The sequence below is a fragment of the Macaca mulatta genome, chromosome 10, assembly GCF_049350105.2.
Source record: "Macaca mulatta isolate MMU2019108-1 chromosome 10, T2T-MMU8v2.0, whole genome shotgun sequence".
NCBI classification, from domain to species: domain Eukaryota; kingdom Metazoa; phylum Chordata; class Mammalia; order Primates; family Cercopithecidae; genus Macaca; species Macaca mulatta.
The window spans coordinates 20,952,554-20,969,011 of record NC_133415.1 but is presented as its reverse complement, the minus strand read 5'-3'; the positions used below and the strand labels follow the sequence as shown (position 1 = coordinate 20,969,011).

Sequence of the window (16,458 nt, the reverse complement as noted above, 5' to 3'; positions counted from 1 at the left end):
TATAAAGTTATCACAGAACCCTCAACACATCCCTTTCAAAGAACAGAATTTCTACCGGTAACTGACACATGAGGAAGCAGGTGCAGAGGGAAAGTGCCTGGGTTAGAATGTGAACCAAGGCCAGACAGGCTGTGAAGCCCAGACCCAGAACCTCTGTGTCTACCTTCTGGCATCCCTGGACCTGGTCCAGAGAGCTCTAAGAGGTGCCTAGGGCTGGCCCAACCTGCAGCAGAGTGCTAGGTGGGCCTCCTCCAACCCTAGGAAGGCTCGTGGACACGGAATGCAATTGGCGCGAAAGTCCAGTCATTTAATAAAAATGCCCCCCCACCCTCACCCCATCACAGCACCCTGAGAATCACGGGTCCAACTGTGTGGGAGGGGGCTGTGGAAAGCCAGGATGAGTGGGGGCAGTAGGCAGGGGGCTGGGTGGGCCCCTGCACCTCATGTCACTGGCTCCTGGAAGCAGAGAATCAGGCTGGGCACAGATGCCTCTTCTCTGCCTAGGCACCAGCAGGGCAGCTCCATCCAAGGGAGGCCAGGGCTGCCCACCAGCCTAGCCAGAGAGCATGAGGGGTCAGGGCTGGCTGGAGAAAGGAGGAGGAGAAGAGAAGCGACTCTGGTCCATCACACTTAGGTCCTCTGGCCTGCCTCTGCCACATCCAGCTGCTAGGGGCTGGTCTCAGCCCTGTGAGGGGCCGCAGGCACTCACTCCGGCCTTGCTTTCTTGGCCTTCTTCTCAGACCTCATCGCCTCATCGTGGGCTTTCCGCTTCTCTGCCAGCTTGTTGGCCTGTGAGGGGGAAGGCGAAGGTCAGGCTGAGATGTGTGGAGAGGGGAGGGTGTGGGGCACCGAACTCAAAGCTATATCCCTTAAAAGCAGAGCTTCCAGAAAAGGTCACAAATTCCCATAGGAAAAAGATCTACCTGACCCACTTCACAGTGAGAAAACATGCCCTAGCCTTGCTTTAACGACATTATTTCACGCGCCCACAAATCTCGAGATAAGAGAATCCTAAACTCCCAGAGCTGGAAGGAGCCTTGGCAACAGTCCCATTTCCCTACTCCACCTGGAAAGCAGACACCAGTGGCACCTTCACCAGGAGCTGGTAGAAAGGGGTACAACAGGAAGAACCTTCTTTCTTGGGTCACCTGACAATATATTTTTAATTTTTTTTTTAAAGAGACAGGGTCTTTCTCTGTTGCGCAGCCTGGAGTGCAGTGGCATGATCATAGCTCACTGCAGCCTCAAATTACTAGGCTCAAACAATCCTCCCACTTCAGCCTCCAGAGTAGCTGGGATTGACTACTGGTGTGCACCACCATGTGTAGCCTCTTTTTTTTTTTTTTTTTGGTAGAGACAGGGTCTCAATATGTTGCCAAGGCTGGTCTTGAACTCCTGGCCTGAACTGATCCTCCTGTCTTGGTATCCCAGAGTGCTGGGATTACAGGCGTGAGCCACCACGCCGAGCCCCATTTGACAATAACAATTTCAAAACTGCAATAGTTATGCTTCTAAGAATTTAGCCTGCAGAATCATTCAGAGGAGGGCAGACACATGCTCAGGGATGTTTTCTGAGAATGACTGAAACTGGAGAACAATCGAATCCCACCACAGGGGACAGGCCAGGTATTGGATGAGAAGTCCATATTACGGTTAAATGAAAATTACACCTCAGGCTGGGTACAGTGGCTCATGCCTCTAATCCCAACGCTCCACTGCACTCTAGCCTGGGTGAGGAGGAAGACTCTGTCTCAAAAAACAAATTATACCTCAAAACAATCTATAGCATGACCTCCCAAAGACGGGTCATTATGGGCACAAGAGAAACCTGGGGGCTGTTATTACAGGCTGCTCTACTCCACGGGCAGGGCTGTAAGCCAGTTCTGCATCACTCATCGCAGGGTTCCAGGGTGCATGAGTTTGTATTTTTAATTAGCACATATGGCTTTATGAACAAGAAAATACAAAACAGATAGAAGTTTAACAAAAGTCCCCCACAGTCCCTGAGTGCACCAGGAAGGCTCTGTTCGCAGACCCCAGCAGACTCAGGAAGCTGGATGCAGGGTGGGACAGAAGCCCTAAGGAAAGCCCGGGCCGGAGCTGGCAGTACCAGAGATGCCTACACTGGCCTGGGTCGGGGGCCCCAAAGGCTAGGCTGGGCCAGGCAGGCAACCTCAGGAAAAGGCTAGAAGAGCCTCAGTCTGCCTAGAGGAGGGCCCCAGGCCACATACATTCACCTGTGCAGTTGGGTCTGGTAGCCACACTTGGGTCTCAACTGGGTGGCTGGAACTCACCTCTCGGATTTTTCGCCTCTTGCCAAACATGATCTTCTGGTACAGGTACTTCTCCCGCTTCTTCATCATCATAATGGCCAGGCGCTTGGCCTCACTCTCCTCCTCCTGGGCCAGCCGCTGTTTATCCTCCAGTTTCAAGGTGCCTGCCATCACCCTGGGCTTCTGGGGACACAAGGAGGGTGCTTGTGAGGGCAGGTTCCCCCAACCTCCACAGTCTCTGGCTCCTGCCCTTCTAGGCCAGGACAGGCACCAAGCAGGGCTGCTTCCCAGGCTGAGCTCGCAGTGCAGCTCCCCCTACCTTCCCCTCCATCCTCTGCTCCTCCAGGGCTGACAGCCGGGCCTCTTCCTCCTTTTCTGAACCAGCCTCTGCATCTTCCTCCTCCTCCTCCTCTTTTCCCTCTTCATCACCATCACCTTCGTTGTCGTCATCCTCTTCCTCCTCCTCTTCTGACTCATTCAGGTTTCCTAGAGACAGCCAATGACCTCTGAATGCCGTGGGAACCTGCTGTCTCTTTGGCAGGATGACAACAGGCCCAGGCTCTATCCTCTCTGACCCTGCTGTCTTTAGCCATGGGCAGTTCAGGGCTGTCCCAATTGTGGCCCTCTCTGGCACCTCCCCACAGCCCAGCTGCCATCAGAGGAAATTCCAAGGCCCCTAGTCCTGAGCTCTGTTGCCTCCAATGTAAACTCTGATGACAACGCAGCACGTTCTTCTGCTCAGTTATCCTGAACGTCAAATAACACCTGACCCCAGGAGGCAGATGTCCCTTCTCCGAAGCCTTACTCCACAGGTGGCTTCAAAGGGCTTTCTGCTCCTACTGCCTGTTCCCTGGAGCTTTCCACCTTGGCAGCCAAGGGAAACAGCCAGTGTGGGCCCAGGGGCCAAGGCCAGCCCAGTCCCATCCTGCTCACCTGGGTCCTCTCCCCGCTGCAGAGCCAGCAGCTTCAGTTTCTCAGGTGGGACGTAATCTCCTTCCCTCTCGGTCACAAAGGGTGAAAGGTGTGGGGGCAGCTGCACCCCAGGGAAGTACTCTGCCACGGGGAGGAGGAGCCTGGCGTTCACCGAGTCAAACACCCACTGGGGCTGCACGTAGCACCTGGTGCAGAGTGGCAGGCAAAAACGAAGTCATGGAGGGCAACTCAGGGTCCTGCTGCATCGCAGGGCCTTTGAGATGGGACACGCAGAAATCCAGATAATCAGATTGGGGGCCTACCTGCCAATGACTGAGGTCTGCTGCCCAGGCCGGTCGACAATCTGGTGGGTGATGCGGGAGTCTGTGACGTCATAGGTGGCCCCGATGCACAAAGACTTGTCCCAGGACACTTCCCCCCCAAAACTCCTACAGGGACAGGGAGAGCCCACACGGGTACACAGACATGAACTGCCTGTCCTGGGACTCAGCTTCCTGGGATCTGCTGGCCACCCAGTCCAAAAACTCACCCTCTTAGGGCACCGTTGCCCCCTCCTCACCCCAGGATCCTCCCATCCTGGCTCAGCAGAGATCTGCCCACTGCTCATCCTTCTGTGCTAAGCTGGTAATAAAATGACGGTAGTCCCGCCCTCTGCTGAGTGCTTCCTATGTGCTCAGTGCAGTGCCGAGCACTTTCCACACACTCTTTCATAAGAAGTAGAAACTGACACCATCCCAATGTTACTGATGGACACCAGGGCAGGACCCAGACCAGAGCATGGCCGAACCAGTGCTGTCAGAGGGCCCTTGAGCCTCCCTACCTGATGATGAAGGCCAGGGCCTCACGGGGCACCTCTCGGTTCAGGAAGAACTTCAGGCCTTCAAAAAGCTTCTTGTGCTTCTCCTGTGCCTCCAGCTCCTTCCTGCGGTCTTCCTCCTGTGCTGACATCTCCTGTTGAAAAAGAGGCCAGGCTTCGCACCACCAGGGCTGCCCACCTCCACTGGAGGGCCAAGGCTGGAGATAACGCCCACTCCAGCTTCCTTCTAGATCCTGGATCCTGCCTTCAAAGGAAACTCCAAGGCCCCACTCCTGAACTCTGTTGCCTCCTATGTAAACTCTGATGACAATTCAGCCCGTTCTTCTGCTCAGTTGCTTTGACCGTCAAATAACACCTAATTTATAGGATGCAAATGTCCCTAAGCTGGGAACCCCCCCACACGACCCCTCCCAGTCCTCCTGCCAGAAGGCAGTGCAGTGCTCACCCCATCGGTGGGAAACTCATCCACCTCGGCCTCCTCCTCTGTGGCAGGCACCACCACGCGGGCCAGGCTGGCACTGAGGGCCGCCAGTTTCTACAGGAGAGAAGGGGCTGCTTGCAGTGGGGGACCTCATGCGGGCATGGGGCCAGGGTGGGGAGGGGCAGCAGTGACAGTCCTGGGCATCAGCAGGTGTGGGTTCCAAGGGCAGGCTGAGACCACCCACCTAGCCACAACCACCCCCACCCTGACCCAGACCCCCAGAGGTATTGGGGACAGAGACCACGCCCTTGGGAGATGCCAGGTGACGCTGCTGGAGCCTCTTACCTCCATAGAGCTCTCGGAGTCCAACGCGTAGGTGCCCTCACTGGCCTTTGCCTCTGCTTGGGCCTGCCCCTCGAGCTAGTAGGCAAGGGGAAGGTCAGGGGCAGAGGACAGCCACAGCCCCTCGCCTCTGTGTCGACAGAGAAGGGCTGCGGCCCCTGCACCGCGAGCAGAAGGCACTGGTATGGGGTCCTACCTTCGGGGGGTAGTGCAGGTTGAGCAACTGGTAGAGGCGGAAGTTGACGAAGCCCAGCAGTGTGGTGTAGAACTCAGTGAAGGTGGCCATGACCCTGTAGTCCACGTCTGTCGGGTGCTGAGGAACACAAGAGGTGCATGAGCAGTGTGGGCGCAGGGATGGGAGCAAAGGAGGGACAGACAACCACAGAGTGGAGGGCGTCTGACCTACCCGAGGACTCCAAGCTCCTCAAGAAGGCACTGCCCTAGGGAAGGGGTGGCACGGATCTTCCCACCCAGGGGCGTTCTGGCCACAAGTGTTCCCAGCCACAAGTGAGGCTCTGGATAGGGGTCCCAAGGGTTAGAGCCATCCTCGAAGTCAGTGCCAGACCCCCATAAAAGAGTGAGAAAAGGAACCCTGGTCCCCACTGCTCCCAGGACTGGCTGGTCCTCCCCTCCCTGCGCCAGTTCTCCCACTCCCTTCAGGTCTAGCTCAGACTCGGAGACACCACTTTCTGACCCGGCCGGAGCTCCTGCCTTCTGCATCACCTAGCCCACAATCTTTGCTGCATGTCTGCTGCTGGGCTAGCGTGTGGGCACCAGGAGGGCGGTGCTCCCAGCGCTGTCCCTAGCCCAGAAGGGCTGGCAAAACCTTAGCTGACTAAGGTGCCTTGGGAAGGCCAGGCTCAGCGGGGGCGGGGGATGAATGGGGCTCAGGCCACCCACTGAGTCCCACCTCTGAACCTCGGGATGGACACTCAGAATTGAGTGACCCCTCCTTGGGCCCAAGCCAGGTCCAGAGCCATGACCCAAAGGGCTGGGGTAGGCTGGCAGCTGGCCTGGCTCAGCCCCCAGGCAGCTCTTGGGAAATGGCCAGCAGACAAACTACTTACTGCTCAGGGCAAAGGCAAAGAGCTGTCATCCCAGCAGCAGGGGACACAGAAGGCTTATCTTCGCCCTGGAGCAGCTAATAGGGCAAAACAGGGCAAAGAACTGAGGCCCAGACAGAAGCACCGCAACTCTTGAGCGGTTCTGCCCCCTAAAACCATGGAGGCCAAGCCAGCCCAGCTGGCTCCCAGGACGCAGCAGGATGTTCCGAGCAACATGAAAATCAGTAGTGATCACCATGAGTGCCGGGTGTGCCCATGACTCTCAGCTGTTCTGCTATTCTGCTGCCAGACAGTGACCTGTGCTGTGAAAGCACACAGGGCCAAGGGAAGTCCCGCCTGTCCCCCCACTCACACCTCCATCCTTCCATGAGAATCTGTGAGGGCCCCTGACAGGCACATCAGGGGACCAACCACATTTCCCACAGCCCAGCACTGAGCAGGGAGCCCCCGCCCCTACAACCAGCCTGACTTCCACAGCTATGAACCCAACCCTGGCTGCTCACAGGAGGGGCACAACTGGGCTCCGCTACGACCTAGTGCCAGTCCTCCCCATCTGCTGAGAGGAAGCAACGGCTGTGAACTGGCCGGGGAGGAAAGGGGAATGGGTGGCTGGCTCCCTTCTCCCAGGGCCAGCTGTGTGGAGGCCAGCCTGCCCCAGGGCCCTGTTCACCAGCAGGGAGGACACACAAAGAGCAGTCTGAGTAGCATGGGGGCAGGACGTCAGAGAGATGGAAGGCCCAAGAGGAAGGCAGGAAGGAAGGAGGAGGAGAGAGGGCTGCGGAGGGGAAGAAGGAAGGGCCACCCATGCGTGCCCCATGAGGGGTGGGAACAGGGACTGCTGAGGGCCAAGCCCGCCTCTCACCGGCAAACAGGCCACAGCCTCACCACCAGGCAGCCAGTTAGGGTAGGTTCCAGCCCTTGCAACCCCACCCACAAGGGATCGTAAGGAACAGTCCAGAGCGCCTAGAGCCCCAGCTCCCCCTGGAGCCCCTGATAATCTGGACAGCAGAGCCACTGTGCTAACTGGACCAGCAGCGGCTGCTCTCCACTGAAGGCACCAGTTCCCACTCAATGATCAAGCAAGGTGGGCTAAATGCAGGCCACCAGCACAGGGAGGCAGGAGAGGCTGGCCCCACCACCTGGGGGGCACTAGAAGCTAATGATGCCTCCATGAGGGGGCAAAACCAGGGTTTCTCTCAGTGGATCCCTGCCAACAATTCCCAGGATTTCAAATGGATAAAGAAAAAGGCTGGGCTCTGCGGCTCACGCCTATAATCCTACCACTTTGGGAGGCTGAGATGGAAGGACTGCTTAAGCTCAGGAGTTCAAGACCAGTCTGGGCAATGTAGTGAGACCCTATCTCTATTTTAAAAGAAAGAGAAAACAATATGTATAGGAAACAGTGCCACATGCTAAGTGCTTCTCCTGTGCTCACCGTTCCCCTTCTCTCCCAGTCCTCGAGTCCTGTGGGGCAGACAGGCGGGAAGGGGGAAGCAGAGGAGGGAGGCAAGGCCACTTGGCCAAGGTCTGGCAGTTATTGGCAGCAAAGCAGGGACAAGGACCCCAGTAGGTTTGAGGGCAGGGCTCTGCCACTGTCCCCATGTGGTGCTGGACGTGCAGGCCGGGTATGACCCTGGTAGCTGTTCTCACTGTTCACTCGGCCCCTAAAAGGCCAAGCACCAGGCACTGTTAAGGACGTAGACACTGTTAACTGCGGCACAGAGAGGTGAAAGGAACACGTCCAAGGGCATGCAGCTGCCAAGTGCTGCCACAGGACTAGCTTAGGTTCCTGCTCTTAATGAGGATGCTGTGTGGCACATTCCCCATCTTGTTCTGCCCCACCTCACCCATCGTCAACAGTTGGGAACCCAGCACTTGCTAGACTCCATGAACAGCAAAATCCCCCTTCCTCCACACCTGTATCTGTCTAGGAGGCAGCACAAGCCCCACCCCTCCCGACAGGCACACTCACATCATGGGAGAAGGCATAGGGAGTGATCCACACAATGGGCTGCCCCAGCACCTCGGCCTGGTAGTAAATGCCTTTGATGGACAGGAAGACCTGTGGGAGAGGAGACAGCTGGGTGAAGACCATGGTGGGCAGGAGAGGGCGTGGGGTGGGGTGCCCGCCAGATGGTCCCAGGCTCACCTTGCGCAGGGCACGGGCGGCAATAATGTAGTGCATGAACTCCACAGTGAGTCGGCGGCACAGCTGAATGGTCTGCACGTGGCACTTGCCAGTCCGTGGGAAGGTGGAAAAGAGGAAGCACATGGAGAGGGCATCGTCCAGGTCCCGCAGGGCATCGATGAATGTGGGGTACCTGCAGAGCCAGTGGGGCAGCACATGGGGCCTGTTCAGCCTGGGTACCAAGGGGGGGCCCTGATCTCCTTACCCCACCCCAGATGCCCCATTCCTCAAGCCAGGCCTCACCACTGCCACCTCCTGACCCGGCAGGAGCAGCTTCCCCACATCTGACCACAGTCCTTGGGAGGAACCACTTAACCAGGACGTGCCCACTAGGCTCTGAGGACCAGAGAAGTCCTGATGGGGATCCTCAAGACACCCATTGCTCACCAAAGACCCAGCCTTGACCCACGTACGTATTTTGTGGTGCATGAAGGTAGACGGAGTCAGGGCCTCCATGACTGTCTTTGAAGGTGAACATTTAGTGCACGGACACTCTATAGAGAGGTCCAAGATGGAAAATGGGAAACCAAAGCTGCCCTAGTGGAGAAGGGAGCGGGGTGGGGGCTGCTTCCCCTAGGCAGCACTTATGTCTAGGCCTGGCCACAGGTCGCCAGCGTAGGTTCTATCTTCCATGCCTCTCACCCCTTGGACCTGTCTAGTTGGCAGAACCAATAAGACCCAGGGAATTGGGTCCAGGAAGAGCCAGAGCAGAATGTGTTTCGGGGAATCTTGTGGTAAATGACAAAGCCAACAAGGAGGAGCCACCCCGGGCACTGTGTGGCTGCCCTGTTGAGGGACAGAGGCATGGGTCACAGAGAAGACATGGAACCACAAGCAACGACACCTGGATTCCAGTCCTGGTCCGAGCTGTGACCCAGACTCTTCATTTACGACTGGGCTCTTGCAGCTCCCTAGAAATGCCTTGGGCCCAAGTGGACGGACAGAGCTTCAAGCTTCTCTCCCGCAGCCAGAGCAGCTGCCAGAGACGCTGGCATCCAAACTGCCTTCCAGGAAGCTACCTTTTTAAAAATCATTTTTGTTACTTTTTCTATTTTCTTTTTTCCAAGTGCTTCTTCAAGGAGAAGCAGCTTCCTTTTGAAGTACGGGTTCTGGCTGGGGGTTGGGCGGGGCGGCGGGAGGGGTGCAGTTTAAAAAAAAAAGAGAGAGAGAGAATGGGTTCTGCTACTTCAAAAAAGACTCCAAAATCCATGAGACCAGACACTGCCAAGGTCCTTCCAGCCCCAGATGGCATCACTTACTGCTACGAGTCAGAAGTCTGCCAGGTCTTCAAACCCATGCCAAGATGGAAGAAAGGCCTGCAGAGACCTCTCATGAGGCAGCAGGATAGCTGTCTGGTTTCTTGGTGCAGAGGTGACAGCCTCAATTGGCCCTCTCTGGTGCCTTGTAGTTTCCTAACTCTCCACCTCACAGACAAAACCAACAACCCAGGCTTTCTGTAGAAACAGCACCAGCATTTCCGGGCCAACTGCTTTTCTTTCTTAAGCTCTGGCTTTAGCTAAGGAGCTAGAGATGGTGTAAAATGAGATCACCACAACCACACCGTCACACTTGATGTGTGTGTATGAACCCAGGCACTTGCTTTTCGTGTGTGGCTTTTTTTCATTTATTTCACCGAACACTGTGTGTCACAGGCAGGACAGGAACTGCCATCATCTCTTATGGAGGTGGGGACCTACTCGGGTTAAGAAATACCCTCTGGCCACCCAGCGCATGTGCCACACAGTTGGGATGGGAACACCGGCCGTCTAGCTCCTAGGCCAGGGCTCTTCCTGTGACAGCCCACAGCCAGGCTGGATGAAGCCAACCCGAGCCATCCTGGAGCTCAATGTTCCTGGGCCATCAGCCCCCAAAGATGACAGACATTCACCAGCCCAGGGCTTCTGAACTTTACCACTACTGACATTCGGGTCAGACTACACTATGTTGTAGGGGACTACTATAGCGCATTTAGTGGCATCACTGGCCTCTCTCCACTTGATACCAATAGCACATCCATCCAAGTTGTGAGAACCAAAAGAGTCTCCAGACATTGCCAAATGCCCACTGGAAAAGCAAGATCACCCCTGATTAAGAATTGTTGATTTAGGCTGGATGTGGTGACTCACACCTGTAATCCCAGCACTTTGAGAGGCCGAGGTGGGTAGATCACGTAAGGTCAGCCTGGCCAACATGGTGAAACCCAGTCTCTACTAAAAACACAAAAATAAGGCAGGCGTGGTGGTGGTGCCTGTAATCCCAGCTACTCAGGAGGCTGAGGCAGGTGAATTGTTTGAACCTGGGAGGTGGAGGTTACAGTGAGCCGAGATCCCCCCGCTGCACTCCAGGCTGGGCAACAGAGCAAGACTTTCTCAAAAAACACACGAAACAAAATTTGCTGATTTAGTCAGTGAATGAGGGGGACATCTGAGAAGGCTGGGCAAGGAACAGTTCAGACCAGAAGTGTCTAGCCGTGCTTCCCAGGTCTCACCAGGTACCCGCCGTGCAGCCATGGGGCACTGGGGCTCTCCCACCACAGGGCCTCTGCACTTGCCATGGCCTCTGCTTGGACTGTGCTTCCGCTGGCTGGCTCAGACGTCTCCCCTCAGAGCCCTGTCTGACAGCCCTGTAACTACAGACCTAGTAATCATTCTAGAAATTTGCTAGCTTGGTTTTTGGTCTGTGTCCTTCAAGGAGATGCAAGCTCTTTGAGCTGGGTCTTAGTCTTGTTCCCTACTGAATCCCTGGTGCTAGGACAGAGACCAGCAGTAAATGAAGAAACTGCGGTGTCCCGAAGACGGCCTGGCTCACCGTTCCTTGATGATGTGGTCAAGTTTGTAGTTGGGCTTATTGTCCTTTAGACGCTCTACAGTGTTCCACTCGCTCTTCCCATAGGCCTTCCGGAGCTTCCGGACAAACACCTGAAGGAAAGGAAAAGACCACTGATGCTGAGGCTCAGGACTCCTGGACAACTTCTATGGAAGATGGAAACGCAGGGCAGAAGGACTCTCATGCCCCTTGAAGCTGGCCATGGCTGTGTGCCTGTGTCACCGACCCCTCTGCCCAGGATATGCAAAAAAGCCAACTCCAAGGAACACCAAGCCTGGTGTGTTAACCAGCAGAGCTAGACCAGGCACCCTTTTTGACAATGCACAGGTGTCCCAACTCCACATGTTTACATGGGAGGACGGCACAGCAAAGCAGCTCCATTCTTCTTTCTTTTTTTGAGACAGAGTCTCGCTCTGTTGCCCAGGCTGGAGTGCAGTGGCCGGATCTCAGCTCACTGCAAGCTCCGCCTCCAGGGTTTACGCCATTCTCCTGCCTCAGCCTCCCAAGTAGCTGGGACTACAGGCGCCCGCCACCTTGCCCGGCTAGTTTTTTGTATTTTTTTTAGTAGAGACGGGGTTTCACCGTGTTAGCCAGGATGGTCTCGATCTCCTGACCTCGTGATCCGCCCGTCTCAGCCTCCCAAAGTGCTGGGATTACAGGCTTAAGCCACCTCGCCCGGCCAGCAGCTCCATTTTTCAACTGAGAACAGAAGCCAAGTGACCTGCCACTGACAGGATGAGAAAGGCTGGCCTCTGTTCCCAACACCAGACTATATCAGCATGAAACAAGCTGTGAATCTGTGTGTGGCACTGAGCCACCCAGAAAAATGCAATGGAAGCCTGTTTTGGGGCCAGGTCCTAAAATTAAACGACCTCTTCCCTCCAAGTACTTCTGTTGAGGCTCACGCTGCTCTCTGTATAGGCTTACCCAGAGAGGGTAGGCAATCTGCCCAAGGTCACAGTTAGTTAGTGGGTCACAGAGCTGCGATGAGAACCTGACAGACCCTAGAGCCCAGACCTCACCTTGTATTCCCGGAACTTGTTGACAATGGGTTCATGGAGGAGAAACCTGATGTCTTTGATAAGGTAAAACGTTCGGGCTGCTGTAGAACCCTTGTTAACCTTCTTCTTGTGTTTCGGTTCATGGGGGTAAATGCCCTTCAGAATGCACAACCGCCTGGAAGACAGAGGCCATCTGTTATGTCAGTTATGTGGGTAAAGGTGGGGAGCACTGACCACAGCTGGGCCTGGAAAACAACGGTAAACAGGGAACATGGGGTCCCTGCCCTTAGACAGCTCACATCCTAGTACACGAGTCTCACAATCACAGTCATAAAACAAAAACGCAGACTTGAGAGTCTCTAGGGGAGTTAAGAAAGGACTTGCTGAGATATCGGCATTTTAGCCACAAAAAGGAGAGAAGCATCCTAACAAGGAGAGAAGCTCCTAACAAGGAGAGAAGCATCCTAACAAGGAGAGAAGCATTCTAACAAGAGGGACAAAGTCCAGAAGGCTGGAAAGAGCTGGTGTGTTTGAAGGAATAAAAATAAAAGTGGACCAGGTGGCCAGGTGTGATGGCTCACATCTGTAATCCCAGCACTTTGGAAGCCTGAGGCAGGCGGATCACCTGAGGTCATGAATTGGAGACCAGCCTGGCCAACATGATGAAACCCTGTCTCTACTAAAAAAAATACAAACATTAGCCAGGCATGGTTGCCAGCGCCTGTAATCCTAGCTACTAGGAAGGCTGAGGCAGGAGAATCGCTTGAACCTGGGGGTGGAGGTTGCAGCGAGCTGAGATCATGCCAATGCACTCCAGTCTGGCCAACAGAGCGAGACTCCGTCTCTGGAAGAAAAAAAAAAAGTGGGCCAGGTGAGCCACAGAGGCCAGGGCCCACAGGCCACAGTGAAAGACTTCACTATTTTGACTCTATGAGGAATGAGAACCCCTAGCTGCAGGATCAGGGGTCTCTTCTGCCAGACGGGAGGGGATGGATGGCAGGGACCCAGCCCAGCCCAGCTAGCCCATCCTGACGATCCAGTTCAGTTCTCCTCCATTTTCCCTTGGACCACACCTAGCAAACACAACTCACTAAAGCAAGGAAAGGTGAGAAAGAGAAGGAATACCAGAATTCCAGAACGGGTATGGCAACTCAGGTAAGACAGGGATACAGCTGAGTTTTCAATGTGCAATTCACTGCCTGGGCTTCCCGCGGTCCCTCTATATTCCCCTTCTCTCCAAGCTCACCTAAAGTCAGCCAAGCTCAGCTGGAGCTTCTTCCGGGCTTTGTTCCGGGTGATGTAGTTGGTGGCCGAGCCTCGTTCATACTGGGAGAGGAAAAAAAAGCAATTCTCTGTTAGCAATGATTGTAGTGACCGACATCAAACTCTGGGCATGCCTAGTTCCACAGGCAACTATCACTCTGGATAAGTGGCTGAGATGAATCAAGGAGAGGAAACACTGCAGGGAAGGAGCTGACCTGCCTGGATGAGCTCTCCTGTACCGTCCTTGCAGCTGCCAGCACAGGGAACACATACACGATGCTGAGGGCTGCGAGGCTGCTATGGATAGGGTGCTGTGCCAAGTGCTTAGCACTAGCTCTAAATGTTGGCCATTACAATTAGTGATTTTCACACATTTCATTTAATTCCCATAACCCTGTGATGTAGGTGCTGTCAGAACCCCCATTTCACAAAGGAGAAAACGGGCTCGTAAAATAACCTATGCAACTCTTAAAAAGCACACAGCTTTTTTTTTTTTTTTTTTTTTTTTTTGAGACGGAGTCTCGTTCTGTAGCCCAGGCTGGAGTGCAGTGGCCGGATCTCAGCTCACTGCAAGCTCCGCGTCCTGGGCTTACGCCATTCTCCTGTCTCAGCCTCCCGAGTAGCTGGGACTACAGGTGCCCGCCACCTCACCCGGCTAGGGTTTTTTTGTATTTTGTAGTAGAGACGGGGTTTCACCATGTTAGCCAGGATGGTCTCGATCTCCTGACCTCGTGATCCGCCCGTCTCGGCCTCCCAAAGTGCTGGGATTACAGGCTTGAGCCACCGCGCCCGGCCAAGCACACAGCTTTTTAAGAGTTGGGGCTGGGATTCAAACTCGGGCAGGTCTGAGTCCGGTGCCTGAATGCCTAACAGCTAAGCCAGTGTTCCTAATCTTTTCCCCTCCTTTTCTTCCTCATTATAATCTCTTCACCACTACCAGGAGACTTATTAGACACCCCCTTCCTCCCTCACCCATCACCCTTTCTTCCCCATGCCTCATAAAATGTTAATACCAGAGATATACTGCAGGTCTGTTTATGTAATGTGGTCCTTGGGGGGCCACAACCACTGTAATAGCTAAGATACTGCCCCTCAACCAATTTTGTTCCCTTGAGGGTGGTATTACCCTGGCTGAAAAAGTATGCTCTAAGCCACACAGCTTCTCCCCTTCCTCATTCATTCATTCAACAGACAATAACATGTCCTCTATCATGGTCAAAGCACTAAGCTAGATGCTATGAAGGCAATAAAGACAAAAAGCCTGGTCTCTACCTGCCCCCAAGAAGCATATTGTCTTGTGTAACCATTTGGATGCCTGTGGTGCTAAGACGCTGCCTCACACCCACATTTCTGTATTCGTCACACTTCTGCATCCCTCACACTTCTGCATCCCTAGATAGAGATGAGCAGTGCACTGTAACAAATACCCTGCAAGCTAACAAGCATGTCTTTTCCAAACAAGATCTTCCTCTGGGCTAAGACAACAGGGGCCTCTTTGGCTAGGTTCAGCTCTAAAGAGACAAACCTGTTAGTCTCCCAGGGGTACGTTTACTAATAACATCATAGTAATGAAACATACCCTTCATTCATTCTTTCCTTTACACATGTATTAATTGTCTATTGGGTATCAAGCCCATGCTAAGTCCTGGAGGTATAAAGATGAGTTTCAGACTGCCTTAAGAAGTTGAGTTTTCATTTACAGCGTTTTCCATTGCCTTATGCCACACTTATCTCTGACACCATACTTATCCTTATAAATGTTAAGGGAATAAATGGTTCTCAATGGGTTACTCCCTGGGTATGTGCTGGGAGAAGGACAATTCAGCAATGTTTGGAGACATTTTTAGTTGCTGGGTGCTACTGGCATCCAATAGGTGGAGGATCAGGGATGTCGCCAAATATCCTACTACACACAAGACAATCCTTTCCACAACAGAGAATCATCTTTGTTGATTCTGGCTCTGAAACCCAGCTTTTAAAAACTGTAACGATTTTGTTACATATCTACATCTGCAACTCAAGGGCAGGTTTCCCATCTTGTATCTTTGCAGTTCCGATGGGGCTAGCACTGGACACTCAATGTAGTGTGTTAGGTTAAAAATACTGGCAATAGAAACTTTCACTCTGAAAGAAACACTTAAGCCAACTATATATTCCTCATTCCCATTCCCTTCCCAGTCTTTTCATGTCACTGAGCCGATTCTCCATACAGCCACAAGAACTCCCTGAAAAACTCTAATCGTGTTACTCCTTCGATTCCTACTGCACACAGAATAAAATTCAAGCTCTACACTATTCCTACTGCACTTAGAATAAAATCCAAGCTTACAGGCCTTGCACGATACAGTACTTGTCCAACCCCAATCTTATCAGATGCCATTCTTTTCTTGGTTTACATCCTGATGTCCTTCCAACTCCTTACACACAGCAAGCCTTTCCTGCCTACTGATCTTGGCATTTGGTTTCCCTTGTCAGGCTTGCTCGTTAAGCACTACCATGCCCCACAACCCATCCAAGACGTTCTGATCTTTCCCATTTCAGTCGAAATGTTATGCCTCGAAGAGAACTTCCAAGACAACATTAACCAAATAATGTGACGGGCAGTAACGGCGAACACTACGTAATGTTTATCACCCTTTCGATAAACAGTGGTCCCACGGCTCGGCCCGCTTTTGGAATGAAGCTACGCTTGGTAAGTTCAACTCTCTCTCACAGCCCTCTCCACAGAAAGCACTCTGGAGTTCGTTCTTGGATTTCACTAAACGAGTACTGCCATCCTTAACCATCCTCGGACCCCTTCTCGCAGCTGACTACTGCCGCGTTGATCTCGTCTTTCCAGTCTCCATGAGAAATGGAGCTCGGGAAAAGAGCCGACCCCATGCTCTGCCGCCCCCAGATCCCACCCCTCGGGAATTCCCACCGTCTTTCCCACTCACCTTCTTCTTCTCAAGACCTCCCATCGCTCCACGTTGAGGAGCCGACTAGGGCAGCGCCTACAGACAGCTCCACTTCCTCCCGCACGTGCCGTGCCAAGGACCCCGAGGACCCTCCCCACCCCACGCTGTCGGTGTGCGGGGGCTGCCCAATGAGATGCCTGTAAAAGTCCAGGGAAAGATGGGGATTTCCTCCTCGAGATTTAAAACTATAGTCTGAAAAAAATCACTGAGACCACTCTTTCCAGATCTTTCGCGTTCACAATGGTTACAAACACTTTAAGTGTTAAAACAAACGTGGATATACAGGCATTCCTGTAATCACCCTGATAACGAGGCATTGACTGTGACCGCGTTGCATGCTGGGACGGAGAGGGGCGGAAGGCTTAGAGACAGC

The 16,458-nt window shown here is 53.7% G+C and overlaps 1 protein-coding gene across 6 annotated transcripts; it reads right to left on the bottom strand.

Moving 5' to 3' along the window:
* Positions 1 to 281: 281 nt before the first annotated feature.
* PES1 (pescadillo ribosomal biogenesis factor 1) lies at positions 282 to 16,165 on the bottom strand. 6 transcript variants are annotated; one of them, XM_077949976.1, is made up of 15 exons: positions 16,065 to 16,165; positions 13,112 to 13,191; positions 11,887 to 12,040; positions 10,847 to 10,956; positions 8,000 to 8,171; positions 7,823 to 7,912; positions 4,983 to 5,099; positions 4,790 to 4,864; positions 4,416 to 4,558; positions 4,027 to 4,206; positions 3,509 to 3,634; positions 3,207 to 3,391; positions 2,593 to 2,759; positions 2,295 to 2,456; positions 282 to 789 (listed from the first exon to the last, which is right to left on the bottom strand). In XM_077949976.1, exons 1-15 carry the CDS (start codon positions 16,086 to 16,088, stop codon positions 706 to 708), a joined length of 1,869 nt encoding a protein of 622 aa, XP_077806102.1. In that variant the 5' UTR covers positions 16,089 to 16,165; the 3' UTR covers positions 282 to 705. The 6 variants fall into 6 exon arrangements, with proteins under 6 accessions (XP_077806102.1, XP_077806103.1, XP_077806104.1 ...); XM_077949977.1 differs by having other exon boundaries at positions 2,295 to 2,453; XM_077949978.1 differs by having other exon boundaries at positions 282 to 853; positions 2,265 to 2,456; positions 4,027 to 4,157; positions 4,469 to 4,558.
* Between the last annotated feature and the right edge of the window lie 293 nt (positions 16,166 to 16,458).

Excerpts from the sequence above, each read along its gene's own strand:
- PES1 (XM_077949976.1), bottom strand. The coding sequence starts at position 16,088 with ATGGGAGGTCTTGAGAAGAAGAAG. Across the intron at positions 10,957-11,886 it reads ACAAGTTCCGGGAATACAAG|GTGTTTGTCCGGAAGCTCCG; the intron begins GTGAGGTCTGGG and ends CCTTTCCTTCAG. Across the intron at positions 7,913-7,999 it reads CCGCCCGTGCCCTGCGCAAG|GTCTTCCTGTCCATCAAAGG; the intron begins GTGAGCCTGGGA and ends CCTCTCCCACAG.